Source organism: Ranitomeya imitator, chromosome 8, assembly GCF_032444005.1.
Source record: "Ranitomeya imitator isolate aRanImi1 chromosome 8, aRanImi1.pri, whole genome shotgun sequence".
Taxonomy (NCBI): Eukaryota; Metazoa; Chordata; class Amphibia; order Anura; family Dendrobatidae; genus Ranitomeya; species Ranitomeya imitator.
In genome coordinates this window covers 159,406,158-159,424,994 of record NC_091289.1, presented here as the reverse complement: position 1 = coordinate 159,424,994, position 18,837 = coordinate 159,406,158, and the positions used below count along the sequence as shown (strand labels likewise).

General features: G+C 43.2%; 1 protein-coding gene across 1 annotated transcript in view; it reads left to right on the top strand.

The window, feature by feature from the left end:
- PTBP2 (polypyrimidine tract binding protein 2) overlaps positions 1-16,481 on the top strand; it is a 67,324-nt gene extending 50,843 nt beyond the window's left edge. The window contains exons 6-14 of the mRNA XM_069737686.1: positions 1,119-1,283; positions 1,379-1,489; positions 1,648-1,843; positions 3,349-3,488; positions 4,908-4,941; positions 5,403-5,495; positions 14,428-14,644; positions 14,774-14,851; positions 15,013-16,481. Of these exons, the coding sequence (XP_069593787.1) occupies positions 1,119-1,283; positions 1,379-1,489; positions 1,648-1,843; positions 3,349-3,488; positions 4,908-4,941; positions 5,403-5,495; positions 14,428-14,644; positions 14,774-14,851; positions 15,013-15,142 (1,164 nt within the window). The 3' untranslated portion in view covers positions 15,143-16,481. The remainder of the gene's footprint in view (positions 1-1,118; positions 1,284-1,378; positions 1,490-1,647; positions 1,844-3,348; positions 3,489-4,907; positions 4,942-5,402; positions 5,496-14,427; positions 14,645-14,773; positions 14,852-15,012) is intronic.
- The last annotated feature ends 2,356 nt before the right edge of the window (positions 16,482-18,837 follow it).

Below are 18,837 nucleotides of genomic sequence, written 5' to 3'. Positions count from 1 at the left end.
TATGCGTTGTAAACCAGTGGTGAATCTATACAGCATTAAATTAATATATGCTTCAGATAGATTTATGGCCCGCACCGCCGGTCAGTTTCTGCTGCAGATTTTTTCCGCAGTGTGTGGAAGAGATTAATAAAATTTCATCCACTCTGCTGATGCTGTATTACCAGCCGTGTATCTGCCCATGTGTCAATATTCTCTAAGGGCCTGATTTTTGAAGGTATAAAACTCCTTCATGGGTCGCAAAGTTTTTTGCACGACGTGGATTTGCTCAGAAATTATCTGACTTTTGGCCAGATGCGCCTCAATGGGTGGACCAGAAATGTGAAGCGGAAAGTCGGCGTGACAAATTTAGTGAAAAATTGTGGCATACCTGACACCAGAAGTTTCTTTTTGGAGTAACATTTCTGATATGGGCACACACCCTCCATAAGATGCGAGTGGTGTTCTCCTCGTAATGATGGGCGTGCTGGAGAAAGATGCCCCAATGATGACGTGTGCATGAAACCAGTCATAATGAATCTGGCCCTAAATGTCACATTCGGTGAATGGCTTTTTGACAATTGTCGAGAAGATATCACTTATATTGCAAAATATAATCTAGAAGGAGCAGATGCTAATGTGGCAGGAAGTGTGAGGCTATGTGCACACGTTCAGGATTTTTTGCGTTTTTCGTCCATTTTCTGATGAAAAAACGCTTAAAGCGCATACATATGCATTCCATCATTTTTAATGCATTTTGCAATTTTTGTGCAAAAATTGTTTTCCATGGAAAAAACGCATTGCGGTAAACGCAGCATGTTCATTAATTTTGCGGATTTTTCGCGTTCTTGCCGCTATTTTATGCATTGGGAAGCTCTGGGGAAAAAACACACAAACATCAAAAAACACGAAAAAAACGCATGCAGATTTCCTGCAGAAAGTCCGGTTTTGTTCAGGAAAATTCAGCAGAAAATCCTGACGTGTGCACATAGCCTAAGTTTTTCTTATATTTTTGTAGTTTACATGAATTTTTGTGCGTGCTCAGTGTTGTATCATATAGTACACGTCTGCAAATTCCCTTTTATTCCCTTGTACAAAGCAGCGGCTCTTTCCCACCACCTCAGTCGTTTGTTTTCTTTCAGCGTGCCCAAGCCATGCTTCAGGCGGTATCTGCTGTTCAGACTTCCAATTCCACTGTGGCCAATACTGCGGGAAGTGAGAATACACTATCTTCTGCACAGAGCCCAGTGCTGCGAATAATCATCGACAACATGTACTACCCCGTGACACTCGACGTCCTTCACCAGGTTTGTGAACTGAATTCTGTTTTTCTGAACTGATTTTTTTGTACAAGCATCGATGTGTTTAACATCCCTCCTTTTTCTGGCCTCCCCTCCTTCAGATCTTTTCCAAGTTTGGAACAGTCTTGAAGATAATCACTTTTACAAAAAACAATCAGTTCCAAGCCCTTCTGCAGTATGCGGACCCAATGAATGCACAGCAAGCAAAGCTGGTAAGTGACCTTGTAGTGGATTTGGTGTGGGGGAAAAAAAATGTTCAGAGTAAAAGATCAATCGTGTGAGGAGTGATCTTGAGATTTTTCCTTTAATGTATGGCTCGTGACTTAACACCTGCAAAGTTAATTAATTTTTTTTTTTTTTTTTTCTCCAGGCGTTAGATGGTCAGAATATCTACAATGCTTGTTGTACACTCCGTATTGATTTTTCCAAGTTGGTTAACTTAAATGTGAAGTACAACAATGATAAAAGTCGAGACTATACACGTCCAGACTTGCCATCTGGGGATGGGCAGCCGACTTTGGATCCAGCAATAGCTGCAGCATTTGCCAAGGAAACATCACTTCTAGGTACGTCTTCCCACAATCGTGTCTCCATGCTTTCCCGTATATGGCTTGTTTCACCGGGATGATGAGCTCTGCTGAACTCGTCATCTGTTTTATGTGAGTGCTGCCTTGTTCCCGGCAGTAACCTAATATGGTGTTTTCCAGGTCTGCTTACAGAAATTAGGAAACTGATGTGTTCTATGCATCTGGAGCAAATGTTTATACAGTGATATTTATTTAAGATCAGACTTTTTAGAATTGTGTTCTATTGAACCACTGCTTCCTTACAGTACAGTCTGCTTTGTATCAGATTTCAGGAACTACCACAGGAGAGCTTTACTGACACAACATTCGCTACCTCCCTGTAGCTCTCATTAACTTCTCATAGACCATATCCGTACAGCCAAGAAAATGCCAACAGTAGCCGTATATAAGCTGTTAGGGATTTAAAAGCAGAAAATCTATTCTTTATTCTGTTCTTATGGTCTCCTTTTGCTAAGGCTTAATGTTAAGGCTAGCCTCTAGGTACAATGTGTAAGGCCGGGTTTACAGGCCATGATCAGGGCCGTTGAACGTGCTACCTGTAAGCTGATCATTTAATGGCCTGTTTGTTTAGACAGGATGATCACACACAGATCGGTCATTATGATTTTTTCTGTATGTACAAAATATCATGCAGCACTACTCTCAATTAATTGTACAATATGCTGCAAGGACCATAATTTTTAAGCAAGATTAGAAATCCTTGCACCTAACACATGAGCGTTTTTTGTTTTGTCTGATTCCAACTACCGTATATGATCGAGTATAAGCCGAGATTTTCAGCCCAAAATTTTGGGCTGAAGGTGCCCCTCTCGGCTTATACTCGAGTCATGGTGGTCGGCGGGTGAGGGCGCTGAGGCATACTCACCTAGTCCCGGCGGTCCTGACGCTCCCTCTGCCCATCCCACGGTCTTTGGTGCTGCAGCTCTTCCCCTGTTCAGCGGTCACGTGGGACCGCTGATTAGAGAAATTAATATGCGGCTCCACCTCCCATAGGGGTGGAGCCGCATATTCATTTCTCTAATCAGCGGTGCCGGTGACCGCTGATGGAGGAAGAGGCTGCGGCACCGAAGACCGTGTGACAGGCAGAGGGAGCGGGACGCCGGGAGCAGGTAAGTATGTCATATTCACCTGTCCGCGTTCCACACGCTGGGCGCCGTTCTGTCTTCGCGTCCTCTTGCTCTGACTGTTCAGGTCAGAGGGCGCGATGACGCATACAGTGTGCGCGCTGCCCTCTGCCTGATCAGTCAGTGCGGAGAGACGCTGGGAGCTGCAAGCAGCGAGGTGAGTATGGCGTTTTTTTATTTTTTTTTTATTGCAGCAGCAATGGCACCGCTTTATATGGCACAGCTATGGGGCAATAATGCTGCAGTTTGCAGGTACCTAGCGTTACTCTATTTCTCTCCTTAGGCTTTTTTACCTTCATCTCATTCTTGTAAAGTTGTTGCGTTTTTTTTTTCACATGAGTGTTTGTTTCAATGTTGCAGCTGTTCCTGGTGCACTAAGTCCATTAGGAATCCCGAATGCCGCTGCTGCGGCCGCCGCTGCTGCCGCGGGCCGTGTTGGTATGCACGGCGTTACAACAGCTGGCAACACTGTTCTTCTTGTAAGCAATCTGAACGATGAGGTCAGTGACACAAATTCATAACAAATACGTGTAACAAAACAATACTTTTTATACAGTCGTTTTATTGTTTTTGTTTTTTTTAACAAAAGTTTAACCTGGTACATTCATAAAATTTACACATGTGAAGTGGTGTTTATGGTGAACAGATCACTGTGATAGTCATGGTCATGCTATAACCTCTCCTGCTCTTTGTCTCCATTCATTGTTATTCACATTGTATGAGTTATCATGGCTCCTGAGTTTTGTTGTTAATAGCTCCCTTTATTGTATGCTTCATACTTGCCTTTTTGTTTTTCTTATTTCAACAATTCTCAATTTGTATCGACTGCTCTAATACATTTTTCTTTCAAGGTTCTTCCAAAGATTTTGATGAAGCGCCCCTTCCTGTCTTAGTAATTTTATTCTTTCCAGTATCTGGCCGTACTCTCACCTCTGTTGCTGTATCTATCTCTGAGACCTGTCTCTCTTCTCCTAGTGCTGCCATGTTTGCGCTGTCCTTCATTTTCTGTCTGGATGCTGAGTATACTGAAATGTGGGAAGTTTTGGGAACTTGTATTTCCCGCCGGCTGCTTTCTCATGTTCTTTATTGTGTACTGCCATGTGAAGGCGAGCAGATTGCCGCTCTCCAGGAGTTGCCTGAGTTCTCAATCCTAGAGAGCAGCAAGCTGATTCATTCCTGTACGTCTGTTCATCTCTCTGCTAAGGCTGCTCCACGTGTACATTGTAGGTCTCTCATTTCACATGTCTTAATAATTAGTCAGCCATACACTTCGATACGTCCTACTCCTCTCAAAGCCAGCCACGCCTTATGCAGTGAGATGTAAGCCCATGATTTCTACAGCATGCCTTCCCATGTCAATACAGATTAGTATTGTGACTTCTGATTATGAATGTGACTTTTTTTCTCATATGTCTTGGATGACAACATTTTTAGTTTTTATTTCTTGTACAGTACATAAGCCAACCATTATTCTGACCAAACTCCTGCATTTCCTTTGTACTGACCTTTATTTTATTTTCTCCCCACTTCTTTTTTTTATTTTGTTCTGCATCATCTCCCATCCCTCCCTCCCTCCCTTCCCCTTTGCATCCTTATCCTCCTCCTCATGTGTGACGTTCATGTTTCTTACTGTTTTCCAATTACTGCTGTCAAACGTTCCCCATCTTGTGTGTCCATCTTCACCCTCCCCACCCTCTCTCCTCCCCTCCTCCAACCCTCCCTATGTTCATGCTTCTTTGCTTGAACAATTTGTTCCTGGGACCAACTTGCCCCAATTAACTGCCTTGAACCATGATCCATGACCACCTTCACCATTCTGCGGGATCCACCCTTCGTTATGGATGATCTGTTCATCTCCGCTCTTCCTCGACTCTTCTCTCTTCTTGTCTTACGCTGCTTGCTCTTCTCTCCTTCTAAAGATGGTTTCGCCCCAAAGTCTGTTTACCCTCTTCGGTATGTTATTGTTAGCACTATACTTTTATTATTAATTTCATTTTTATTTCACTTAAATTTGTTTTGTTTTTTTATTTGTAGCTAGCACTTTGGCGTAATTTTCAATAGTAATTTGATTTTATTCCTTTTTAGTTTTTTATATATATATTTTTTCTTTTCTCATCATTGGTTTCTTCTTTTTATAAATTCACCATAGTCACAATTGTTTTAATGCATGTGAATTTATTTTGCATGGTCTTTTAATTTATCATTCACATAGCTTTGAGGGTATATCAAATATATTCTTATCCGAAATTCACTGTTCAAGATCTTCTTTCATTCTTGTGTATGTGAGGCCTGGTTGAATGGTACTTTTTTGATGTCTGGTTGTTTCATTTGACCTTTCAAATCTAATGTTGGTAACGAAACTCATATATTTGGTAATTAGACTTTTTTTTTCCCCCTCTCGCATTTAATAAAAGGTGTTTATGGAGATGTGCAGCGCGTGAAGATTTTATACAATAAGAAAGACAGCGCTCTCATACAAATGGCTGACGGCAACCAGTCACAACTGGGTAAGGGGTGTCTTATTGCGTTAAGCACTTCCAAAAGTGCAATAAGCAAAATAGTGTATCGTGCGTTTTTCCCACTTCTAAAAGAAAACCTGTTATCTTAAATTTGAGGGGGCGTTTTGTTTTTTTTCTGTTGTGAAGTATAAGTTAAGATTAAGGGTATGTGCACATGTATTCTAGGTCCACTGCGGATTTTTCTGCAGCGGATTTGAGAAAACCGCTGCGGATTTACTGCGGTTTTTCTGAGGTTTTACAACTGCGGTTTTCCATAGGGGCAGTTGTAAAACCACTGCAGAATCCGCAGAAAGAAGTGACATGCTGCGGAATGTAAACCGCTGCGTTTCCGCGCAGTTTTTTCCGCTGAATGTGCACAGCGTTTTTGGTTTCCCATAGGTTTACATTGAACTGTAAACGCATGGAAAACTGCTGCGGATCCGCAGCCAAAATCCGCATCGTGTGCACATACCCTAAAGGTTAAGTAAAGTGTTTTATGCCAGGGATGCGTAATGACTTGGTAGGCATAAACACAGTAGAGTTTTCCAGCCTCGTGAAACCCTGCAGAAATTTAGTTGGTTCTTCTGACTTATCAATATTACTAAATCTACTCCACATGTGAGTCACTTATTAGAAATGTTCAGTAAGCTGTTCCTGTTATTCTTCTGGAAATGTATGGATAAATTGATACCTGGGTGTTACAACTTGGGAACTTGTTCATAGTCTTGCGCGATCTAATTCAGTGCTGGGACTGTTGACCAGAGGAATGGTAACACCCAGGTATTTTCATTCATACAGATCCAGGTAGAATAACCAAGGAATGTGCAATGCAAGGCTTAAAGGGAAGGTGCCACCAGTTTTCTTGCATTTTGTTTTTTTGTGAAATTAAGCTTAAAATAGTAATTAAAATGTATTAATGCAATGTTTGCACTGTTTGCAAACATTTCTATATGAAAAATATTATATATTTTTCTACAAATATACATATTTACCACTAGGGGGAGCATTTTCCGTTTTAGACCTCAAGCAGCTATAGTAAGATTTAGCAGCTCTGCCCCAGGGATATTAGACCACCCAAAAGGGGAGGGAAATGGTGATGTCGGCAGTTACTGCTCCAACAATAAGAATGAAGAGCAGCATCACAGGGCAGCACCATTTTGTGTGTGACTGCCCTGTGACCTGCTGTCACCAGCAGTTACTGCATCAGAGGCACAGCTTGTTTACAGAGGAGCAGAACACAGTGGACCCAGCAGCATTTTTTGTGAATAACATTGTTGCCATTCCCCTTCCCCCACCTTAATCCCTGTCCTGTCAGCTGCCCTGCTCTCTCTCTCCAGGTGTCACCTCCCTCTCTGCAGGCTGTGAGTGCAGCTTACTGGAGATCACAGGGACTGTGTGTGAGGGGGAGGCAGAGACAGAGCAGGAGAAGCACACAGGGCAGCTTGTGAGGAGCAGAGGACATGCCTGCTTGGAGTACAGAGGAGCAGTGAGGGCTTCTTCTGTCCTGCGATAGAGAGCACAGGGCTATAATAAAATGGCAGCTAGTCACACCTACAGCAGTGAGTTGTGCAGCCCACAGAGGCATGCCCAGCTCACTGCTAATGCTGCTGCAATGTTACAGATAGGGTCCGCGCTGGTCTATTATCTCCTATGTCCATGGGGTGCCGTAATCTGACACTGATAGTGCCCTGCTACTGCTGCAAAACCAAGATGTCAGCCCCCAGTGCATTCTTTAAACTCATATAACACATGAAATCTGTTTCACATGCATTTCAAACTTGCTTATAGCAGCATGTTATGCTACATTACAGCGATTTATTAATAACCTACAAACGCGGTACCTTCCCTTTAAAGATGCTCCAGAATGATCTTCTGGGGATTACGTGTATTTACTGAAAAACATAGCTGTTACTTAATTCAACAATTCCTGATACAGTAAGGTATGGTTTGGCATTATGCTCAAGTTATTTGGTATATTTTGTTCAATCCTGACCATTTCGCTCGAATCGAAGCATATATAACATTGTACATGCGTCATTCAAATGGGATTTAGAGCTGTGTACCACAGTGAATATACCTGATTTTTATTGTGGAATTTTTGCGAGAGGGTGAACTTCTGCAGCATTCTCAGCCGTGGCCTCCCAATAACCGCTTTAGATCTATCCTAGCGGTCTCTACCAAAAGTTAATACTCTGCAAGCAAGACCAGAACGCTTAGGGTATGTGCACACATTGTGGATTTGGCTGCGGATCCGCAGCGGATTTGCGTTGTACCATGTAAACGTATGGAAAACCAAATCTGCAGTGCACATGCTGCGGAAAATTCCGCGTGGAAACGCTGCGGTTTTTCCACAGCATGTCAATTCTTTGTGCGGATTCCGCAGCGTTTTACACCTGTTCCATAAGGGAACATTCACACTGCGTTAGTGTGACCCGTTTAACGGACTACGTTACACCGCGGCATAACGCGATGTAACGTAGTCCGTTAACGCCGCCATTACTTTCAATGCCGGTCGCATCGCTAGCGCACGCCCACAATGGGCGTGCGCTAGCGATGTGCCGTCATTGAGTGACGGACCCGAGACGCGGGCTGCAGCTTTTCCGGGTCCGTCACTGCTAGCGCAGATAGAGCTAGCAGATGCTCCATCTGCGCTAGCGCTGTGCGAATGTCGGCACTTGCGCTAGTGCAGTCCGTTTAACGGATGTATTGAACGGACTGCACAACGCAAGTGTGAACTTGGCCTAATTGGAATCCGCAGGTGAAATCTGCATAAAAACCGCACAAGATCCGCGGTGATTCTGCAGGTAAAATGCAGGGCGTTTTACCTGCAGATTCTGCAGAATCCGCCTCTGAAAAATTCGCAATGGAATCTACAACGTGTGCACATACCCTTAGACGCTACAAACAAGTTCTCTCCTTAGTGCTCCTGAAGCACTTTAGTCTTTAATTGGGCACTACAACCCCTTCCCAACATGGCCGATTTCCAGCCCCCCCTCTTCTATATGAGAGCTTGTGGTGTGTTTTTTTTTTTCTTTGCTGGACAAGCTGTACTTTTTACAAGATGTCATTCATTTTTACCACAGAGTATACTGGAAAACGAGGGGAAAAAAATCCAAGTGCAGTCAAATTGCAAAACAAATACGTAATTATTTTTTATTCAGACTCCCATGACAGCACCACGAGAGAGGGGATCCGCCCATTAGGAACAGGAAACCTACAGATACAAAAGGGCGGCACCTCTCCTACGTATCAGTTGGTTTCCTGTTCCTAAATGGACGGGATCCTACAGAGTATTCAAGTATCTCAGGCCGGCCGGCTGACTCGGGTAGCGGGGAGGTCTCCTACCTCGGCCGGTGCAGAGATCCTGGAGATGTCACGGTGGTCCTGGCAGGGCTGCACGGCAGTGACGTTCACAGCAGGGAGCAGTCGCCGGTGGTGTTCTGTCTCCGGGGCCAGAGCGGGGTAAGTATATTCCCCTGGTGTCTCCTCCTTCCGGGCGGGCTGGTGCTGCGGGCTGTGTTCTGTGCGGCGGCATTGTGGTGGCGCAACCCGGTATTTTGCTGGCTAGCCGGGCATCCCACGCTGCTCTCAGCGCTGACAGGAAGCGCTGAGGTGAGGTCTGGGGGTGGAGCCGGCGTCTACTTCCGGGTCTCGGGGTTCCATGCATGCGCGGTGTCTCCAAGATGTCAGCGCCCACCGGGATTTGCACGCCGCTCACTTACAGACCCCCGGCCGATCTCCGAGGGGGCAGACAGCGAATCAGGGGGAAGCGATTGGTGTGTCTGCTGACCGGAGGAGGGGTTACATAAACAGACTCCAGATCTGGTCCCTTGCTTCTGGCCTCAAACCGTGCGGTATGGAGAGTGATCGTGAACAGCAGCCTCGGCTGCTGGACAAGGTATGTCAGAAGCCCAAAGGGAAGGAGCATGACAGAAGAAATGATGAGTCTGGTCCCAAAAGCTCCTCCAGACGGGTCTGGAGCGTCAGCCAAGAAGAATCCCCCTCCTATTCCGGTATCTTTCTTTTTGGGCAACCACTGGTAAGTGATCTTCGAGAATGTTCACTCAGTGATATGATTCCCATCATATTTATTTTAGGGGAAGAAATGCATCGGTAAGGTGAAACATAGAGAATGTGCCATCTGCGGAGTTCCCTTACCTGATTGGTGCCCTAAAAACTATGTGCCCCCTGTATCCAGCACACTGTGAGGTCTCAGGAAAGGGGTGAGGGAATTAGATCTGCATAGACAAGATTGCCTTCTTGCCCCCTCAGATAGAGGAAGAATCCTTTAGTGTGGCAGCAACCCTGAAAGAGATGGTCAGGACGGAAGTTAAACAATCCATTAAGTCCCCATCTCAAGCAGGAAGCTCTAAGTACAAAGCTCCTCTGGTCTCTGATTCTTCGGCGGATGAGAATACAGATGATGTTTCCTGTGATTCAGCTGCATCGTCTTGCCCGCTTTTGTCTACCCCTTGAAAGGATAGATAAGTTAGTTAAGGTGGTCAGAGGGACAATGGGCATAGCAGAGCCCTAGCCTCAGTTATCCAGAGAACAAATTATGTTTAGTGGATTGGAGCAAAAGAAGCGTAGAGTTTTTCCGCTAAATTAATAAGTTCCTGAATTTTTTTTTATAGAGAATGGAAGAAACCTGAGAAAAAAGGTTCCATGCCACCAGCACTGAAATACAGATATCCCTTTGACCCAGTAGTCAGCAATTGGGAGAAGGCCCCTAAATTAGATGCGGCAGTAGCCAAAGGGGCAAAACGAGCTTCTCTTCCCTTTGAGGATATGGGAACCCTTAAGGACCCCCTTGACAGGAAGGCGGACACTTTTCTGTAAGGTACCTGGGAAATGGCGGCCGGTTCCTTAAGACCTTTGGTGGCATCAACCTGTACAGCCAGGTCAACGATGGTTTGGCTGGACCAATTAGAAACCCAGTAGTAAGAGGCCTCTAGAGACTCTATTTTAACTGCTTTACCGGTAATTCAGGAGGCGGCTTCCTTGTCAGACTCCTCTATTGACTCAGTTAAGATGGCGGCTAGAGCGGCAGGACTCTCTAATGCAGCTAGAAGAGACCTGTGGTTAAAATGCTGGCCGGGAGATATACAGACAAGATCAAAGCTCTGTGCCATTCCTTGTAAGGGAGAATATTTGTTTGGTCCCACCTTGGACGAACTCCTAGAAAAAGCGGGAGATGACAAAAAAAGTTCCCTAATTTATTTGGGTCCTACTGTCGTCCCTTCAATAAGAGGTTTGGCCGGGGAAGGAAACGTACCTTTTCACCCGTTAGAGATCGGTCTAGATGGGAAGATAAGCTTAGAAGAGGTACAGGATTTATGTTCCATCGTTCCCCGAGGGAGAGAAAGAAGCCAGACCAATGACTAGCAACTTCGGTGGGGGGTAGATTGTTACATTTCTTTTCAGCATGGTCAAAGATCACAAATAGTGTTTGGGTGGGGAACACTGTATCCCAGGGACTCACACTTGAGTTTGTTCGTACCCCATGGGATAATTTTAAGTTGACTCCCTTACACTCTTCTCCCCTTGAACAATCGGCTTTAGAAGAAGAGGGGGTGGCTCTTTGTTCTAAAAATGTCTTGATAGAAGTTCCAGAATCTGATAGAGGAAGGGGATTTTACTCTCCCCTGTTTCTTATTCAAAAGCCTGACAAAACATATAGGACCACCATAAATCTTAGACACCTTAATAATTTTCTGGTCAAACATACCTTCAAAATGGAGTCTATTAATTCAACAATAAAGATGCTGTTTAAGAACTGTTTCATGGTAGTAGTGGATTTAAAAGATGCCTATTATCATGTGCCCATTCATGCAATTTCCAACAATTCCTTAGGGTAGCGGTATTAATGGGGGGGAATAGTTTGCCATTTTCAGTACTGGGCACTTCCTTTCGGTCTAACTTCTGCCCCTAGAGTATTTACAAAAATAATTGCGGAGGTTATTACACATTTACGGGAATCTAATATTCTTATTGTTCCCTACCTAGATTTCCTCATAGCAGGGAATTCAAGGGATCACTGCTTGTCACAATTAGAAGTATTAGGATTAAGTTGGAACACCTGGGTTGGATAATAAATTATGAAAAATCTCGATTACAGCCCCTAAGAATGAAGGTTTTTAGGGTTATTAGATTCAGCTACACAAGTGTCTTCTCCCTTTTGAGATATTAGATCAAATTCAGCGCCAGGCATTAAGGTCAATTAATACACCCTCCATGACTCTTCGACAAGCTATGTACCTGCTAGGGTCCCTCACTTCATGCATTCCAGCTGTCAAATGGGCTCAACTTCATACTAGATCCCTACATAAAGATGTCTTGATTAATGACAAAGCCTTGGGAGGGGCCTTACGTGAAAAGATAACCCGGAGGCCGCTAACTCTTGAATCCCTTAGGTGGTGGTTAGATAAAGATAATTTATCTGCAGGCATTCCCTGAGTAACGGATATAACTCGGGTGATAACCGCGGATGCCAGCCCCTCAGGGTGGGGGACCCACATGGGTGACATGGTGATTCACGGATAATGGGAACCCTACACAACATCTTCATCTAATCAGAGGGAATTGGCAGTTAAAAAACTCCTCATATCTGCAGGGACACCACGTCCGGATCCTCTCGGACAACCAGGTGGCAGTTGCTTATGTAAATCATCAAGGTGGAACACGTTCCGAAGCTGTGATGCGGGTCACAGATCGCCTGTTCCAAACAGCAGAGACACATTTTCAATCTTTGACTGCTCTTTACATCGGAGGGAAAGAGAATATAAAAGCAGACTTTCTCAGCCGCAATATGCTAAGACAAGGAGAATAGTCTCTAAACTGAGACATTTTCAATCAGATTGTCCGCAGATGGGGTCAACTGGTGGTGGACCTCTTTGCCACCAGAGACAACAAAAAAAGTAAAAAGATTTTGCTCTGAATCCCAGAGAGAATCCTCTGGTGGTGGATGCATTCCTAATAAAATGGGATTTTCCTTTGGCTTACACTTTCCCACCATTGAACCTATTACCTCTAGTGGTGAGGAAAATCAGGGAAGATCGAGCGAGAGTCAATCTAATTGCCCCATTCTGGCCCAGGAGAACTTGGTTCGCATGGCTCAGGACAATGTTGGTAGGCGAGCCCTGGGTACTACCAGATATCCCGAACTTGCTTTTCCAGGGACCGATCTTCCATCCACAAGTGAGGGGATTCCATTTAACGGCTTGGAGTTTGAGCGGTCATTGTTAAAGGACAGAGGCTTCTCCCCAAATTTGGTAGATACCCTTCTAAAGAGTAGGAAACGGATAACAACAAAAATCTACTCTAGAACTTGGAGAAAATTCTTGGCCTTCTCAGAATTCAACATCAAAGAAGGGGTGCCGATATGCCAGATCTTAGTTGTAGATACGCCATATCTAATGGTTGTATATGCTTGTCATTAACCGCGGTAGTTCTCTCAGGCTCTGTAATAAAACTGAAACGTGGGAGAGGTGCCGCCCTTTTGTATTTGTAGGTTTCCTGTTCCTAATGGGTGGATCCCCCTCACTCGTGGTGCTGTCATGGGCCTCCAAAAAAAGCCGGTAAGTAGCTTAATGCCTTTTTTTTTTTTTTTTTTAAGAAATAGTTTTTAGGCTGTACATTGTGTGATAAGTGACCTAGCACGGTACAATTAGTTACCAAAACTGTCCTTATATCCCACACACCCCTCTAAAAAAAAATAAATAAATAAATTGTAAATGCAAAAAATTTATGCTGCTGCCAGTTTGACAGCAGTAGTTCAGATTAAGAGTCTCTGGCGGCACTCGAACCACCACTATTAGAGGCCAGTCCTGGCTGTAACACAGCCATTATCACCCTGTGAACCTGCTCCATATACCTGCTACAGACTTGCGCCGTGCATGTAATAGCCCCACTATAGTCTAAGGGTATGTTTCCACGTGGCATATTTGCTGCAGATTGGACGCTACGTACAGCAGCAGCGTCCAATCCGTAGCATCCAGATATTACAACATAGTGGAGGGGATTTTATGAAATATCTCTATACTTGGCTCCCGTGCCCACCTGTACACATGAGCATCATCAGTCCAGGACACTGTACCCTGCTAGTCTTCTATCATGGTCTCATGTAGCTGATCAGCCTTCATACTGCCATCCAAGCAGAAGAAACTGTTCTTCCACTTCGATGGGATTGTGCATGTTGTAGTCAGTCAGCGGTCACGTGTTTGTCAGTAAAAATAAGTAGCAGCCGACAGCAGTTCAACGCAGGGGTGCACGTTCCAGTCCAATGGCCCAATTGGAAATAAAACAGTCCAGTACAATAAAGGAACATCATCCCATCCACAGCTGGTGATAGAATAAAAGAGCTTTATTCTGCCATGATGCATCTGGACAGTGTTTGTCAGATCTGTGGAGGACCGACAAGGCTAGGAGTGACGCCGGCGTGCCAGCCAACTATAGATTTTTATAAATTAATATAGTGGGGCTATTAATGAGGGGTTGTCCAGTAGTGCCCATATAAAGAGCTTAAGTGCTTTTGATTTGTCTGTTTTCTACATGATCAGGAGATCCTTATTTTTGCCATATGTGCAGCTTGTAGTGTGAATGCACCCTATAGGCTAAATATGAACTGGCTGCGGCTAGTCCCATACACACTTCAGGTTGAACTTGCATTTGTGGAGCATGAACAATTTTCATGGAAATGACAGAGCTCTATAGGCCACTGTAACTCCCATAGCCAACCAATGAAAATTGTGACCACAGTGATGGCAGAAATGAGGGGGTAACATTCAGGTAGGTCTAGTTCCGTAACTTTACTTTGGGTTTTATGATGTTTTCCTGCGGTTGATTTTTGAACTATGGTCTCACTTTAGTTACGCTATGGCGTGTTACATCTAGCAGAGTCATTGCCTGAGCGTAATGTTTAATGCTGGTATTTCTTCCTCAGCAATGAGCCATCTTAATGGACAGAAGATGTACGGAAAAATTATCAGGGTTACATTGTCCAAGCATCAAACAGTACAGCTACCTCGGGAAGGGCTTGATGACCAAGGGCTAACTAAAGATTTTGGCAACTCTCCTCTTCATCGTTTCAAGAAGCCCGGCTCTAAAAATTTTCAGAATATCTTCCCACCATCGGCAACTCTTCACCTGTCAAACATTCCGTAAGTAACGTGTGCCCTAATCATTGCACACTTCCCATTCTGGGACAGCTGGTCATGGGAAGAACAAGGTGGAAGTTGAAATTGGAAAGGTTAAAAAATACTTCTCTTTTTTTTTTTTTTGTCTTCTAGGCAAACCATTACTGAAGATGATTTGCGCACACTGTTTACCAACACAGGAGGGACCGTAAAAGCGTTCAAATTTTTCCAGTAAGTTATAGTGTAATTTGTGTATAGAAAATGGCAGACTTGAGTGTAAAGGATGTATATATTTTTCACTGCTAGGCAAGTAAACTGCGTAATTTAGATTGTATAGGTCTTTATAGAAAGTAACATTTTTTTTTCTTTTCTTCCTTCTGATCTCTCTTTAGGGACCATAAAATGGCTCTCCTCCAGATGTCTACTGTGGAAGAAGCTATACAAGCATTGATCGACCTCCACAACTACAACATCAGTGATAATCACCATCTGAGAGTTTCATTTTCCAAGTCAACCATTTAAAAGATGTGGGAGGAGGGTCGACGAAACAAAAAACAAAACACGGCGCGTCTGGTTTATTTGCATTGTTCAGTGTATTGTCGCCAATAGACTGTTCAGAGAAGTGGGGACCTGAGCCTTTTGTTCTTCACTCTGTTATCATTCCTTGGTTCATTACGTAAATTCGTTTTAAATGCAGTTAACATTTAGCTGCAGGTTGTACAAGGTGACTAGGGAAAGCCACTTGTGTTTTAAAGTTTCCATTTCAGCTTTTACTTATATTTTTTTTTTCTTTATCCATGGACATGTGCCTTATGAAAATGTGTATTGTTTTCTTAAGTGTTACCATTTTAGTACATCATCATGGGCACATTGTTACATGTGTACAAATGCATTATGCACTAGTTGATGTGTAAAAAGGTTAAGCTTTGGTTCTTCTACTGTGAACCATTTCTTTTTCTTTTCTTCCCACTCCGCTTCACTTAATTCCCTTGTTACATGTTCTAAAGTTGTTTTTTTTTTTTGTTTTTTTTTTTGCCACACACTTAAACACTCAATTTGGAATTTTCCCCCTCAATCTATAGAAAACCTTGTTGATTCTTAACCTTTTTGTACACTGTTATGAGACGCATCATCTAAATGTGAGCACTAAAGTAATGTCTTGTTTGTGGCTGAATATTTTCTGTAGTTTTTGAAGTTGACATGACTGATGTGCATTTAACTATATATTGCCATCTTCTGTTTGTAATTCTACTCGGCTATAGTTGTGGATTTCTGAGCATGTGCAGACCGGTCAAGCAATTTCAGAAACAGGTGCATGTATTTCTACTATGGCAGGGAGAGCCTTTTGACAAGAGAAGAGAATAGTGACAGTTTTTGATAACTGACAACCAGGTGGGACCAAAGTTTTACGTGCCTTTAGTCTTAAAAATTTTTTTTCCTTGCATTGTAATATGTTTTAATAAAAAGAACTTCAGAAATATTTTGTATTTTAGAAACAGACCTGACTTATAGACATGGCTCAGAATCTACAAGCTGCAATCAAGAAAACTGCTCTTTTTATTTCACTGAGCTGTTAACTTGATTCTCTTCAGTACAAGTACATTTTTTTTTAAAGTGATGTATTTGGTTAGAATCCATAGATTCTGTCTATGTAGGGGGAAAAAATGGTCATGTATATTTTCTATTAGTTGAGTTTTTACATCTTTAGAAATGTAAAATTTCAGTCTAGTTTTGGTTGCGGCACAATTAAAAATTTAATTTTCTAACAAAGTTGGAAGGTTTGACGGTGGTTTTGATTTCATCTTGTGTGTATTCTGCTTACCTCTGTAGCATGCTCAATAAACACTTCTGTAGCTCTGTATTCTCTCTTCTGTCTCTCTCTCGCTGCCTCTTCTTTCCTCAGCTCTGTTTCTTTCTACTATGCTTCTAAATTCACACTTCTCTACCAGGGTGACAAATGCTTACCTTTTACCTTAACTTGGTTGTCCTAAAGGTCAGAACACCAAGCAATCCATGCTAATTTCCTACCCTTTTTGAAATCTAGTACTTTTATGGACTTGCCATTGGCTTGTCTGATTTTGGGGTCCTAATTGTCTCACTATAAAGGCCCCTTCACATTTAGCGACGCTGCAGCGATACCGACAACGATCCGGATCGCTGCAGCGTCGCTGTTTGGTCGCTGGAGAGCTGTCACACAGACCGCTCTCCAGCGACCAACGATGCCGGTAACCAGGGTAAACATCGGGTAACTAAGCGCAGGGCCGCGCTTAGTAACCCGATGTTTACCCTGGTTACCATGCTAAAAGTAAAAAAAAACAAACACTACATACTTACCTACCGCTGTCTGTCCTCCAGCGCTGCGCTCTGCTTCTCTGCTCTCCTCCTGTACTGTCTGGGAGCCAGAAAGCAGAGCGGTGACGTCACCGCTCTGCTTTCCGGCTCACAGCCAGTACAGGAGGAGTGCAGAGCGCAGCGCTGGAGGACAGACAGCGGTAGGTAAGTATGTAGTGTTTGTTTTTTTTTACTTTTAGCATGGTAACCAGGGTAAACATCGGGTTACTAAGCGCGGCCCTGCGCTTAGTTACCCGATGTTTACCCTGGTTACCAGTGAAGACATCGCTGGATCGGTGTCACACACGCCGATCCAGCGATGTCTCCAGGGAGTCCAGCGACGAAATAAAGTTCTGGACTTTATTCAGCGACCAACGATCTCCCAGCAGGGGCCTGATCGTTGGTCGCTGTCACACATAACGATTTCATTAACGATATCGTTGCTACGTCACAAATAGCAACGATATCGTTAACAATATCGTTATGTGTGAAGGTACCTTTAGGGCTCGCCAACACTGGCAAGTAGGCAGAGTATAACTGACGAGTTCTATCCAATATTTCATCGGATAGCATTAACTCCATGCCATGCCAATGGTGCATCGAGCGCCTGTGCTTGGTTTTGAACAGTCATTTTTATGCTGAAATGCCCCTTTTTAAAGAATAACCATTGTAGGTATTTTTTATTAATAGTGCAGGTGAAAATAAACTTTGTAATACATGTTAGAGAAATTCACTTTTTTCCGCATTTTGGACAGATCATTCTCAAAATAAAGGATCAATAAAATGGTGAGTGGGGAGTTGAGCTATTGGGAGATGAAAAAAAAAAAACATCCCACACTCAAAAATTTCATACAGCTATGTTGATGGTGGTAAAAAAAATGTTTATGGATCATGAAACTTCACAATAAAAAAAGAAAACAAAATAGTTGGTCTTCAAGGTAGAAAAAGAAGTTGAGTATTATGGGATTAAAAATGTTCTAAACGGCCAGAATAATTTTATATAGCAATGAAAAATCTCTTCATATCTGCATAGTCCACTGCTAAATTATTAGCATCAGTTGTAAAATAAGTACAGTAAATGACTTAAGAGCGACTGTAGATACTGGCCCCACTTCATCAAAACAAGTGATTTTTATTTTATTTTATTTTTTGTTTTATGCAGATCTTAATAAATCAGCAGGAGCGTCTGACTGCAACAAGTCCCATCAATAAGAGTGAGCCTCCATGCATCACACCAGGAATCTTGCTCCAGTCCCAGACTTTAGTAAGATTTCTGGTGTAAGAACTGCCACAGGTTGGCATGAATTAGATGAGCTGTGGTGTAACTCTCCCTGCCCCCTTCCTCCAGGTCTGCCAATTTAAGCTGAGCTTTGAGTTGTGCAAACATTGTGCGACTTTTCAACGCCATTAACGACAGATTTCTGGCAGAATTGATTTGATGATCCTGGGCCTGTTTGTATGAAAAGCAATGGCCATTAAGTTACTCAAAGAAGATCTTTATAAAACTAACGTTGGGGTATGTTCAAATAAAGACTGAATTGTTATACAAGGTAGCTGAATGCAGAAAAAAAGCTGTTCTTTAGATGTAGCAATGTTTTAAAGGACTTGTCCACTACTCACACCAATCCTCACTGTTCCCCCAAGTAAACTAATAACATCTATACTGTGCTCTGGTGTTGGCACTCGATTTCCCAGAGCTTGCATGAAATGTTCACGCCATTCCTACGGCTAATCAGCTGCTTCATTATATTCAGCTATAACTGATGTCCAGAGGAAGTAAGTGGTTTGTCACGTCCTCTTGATGTCTTATTTGTCCAAAGGAGAGTGAAGTGGCCACATCACCTAACAATTTCACTCAAGTCTTGAGAGAGTAAATGCTGACTCCT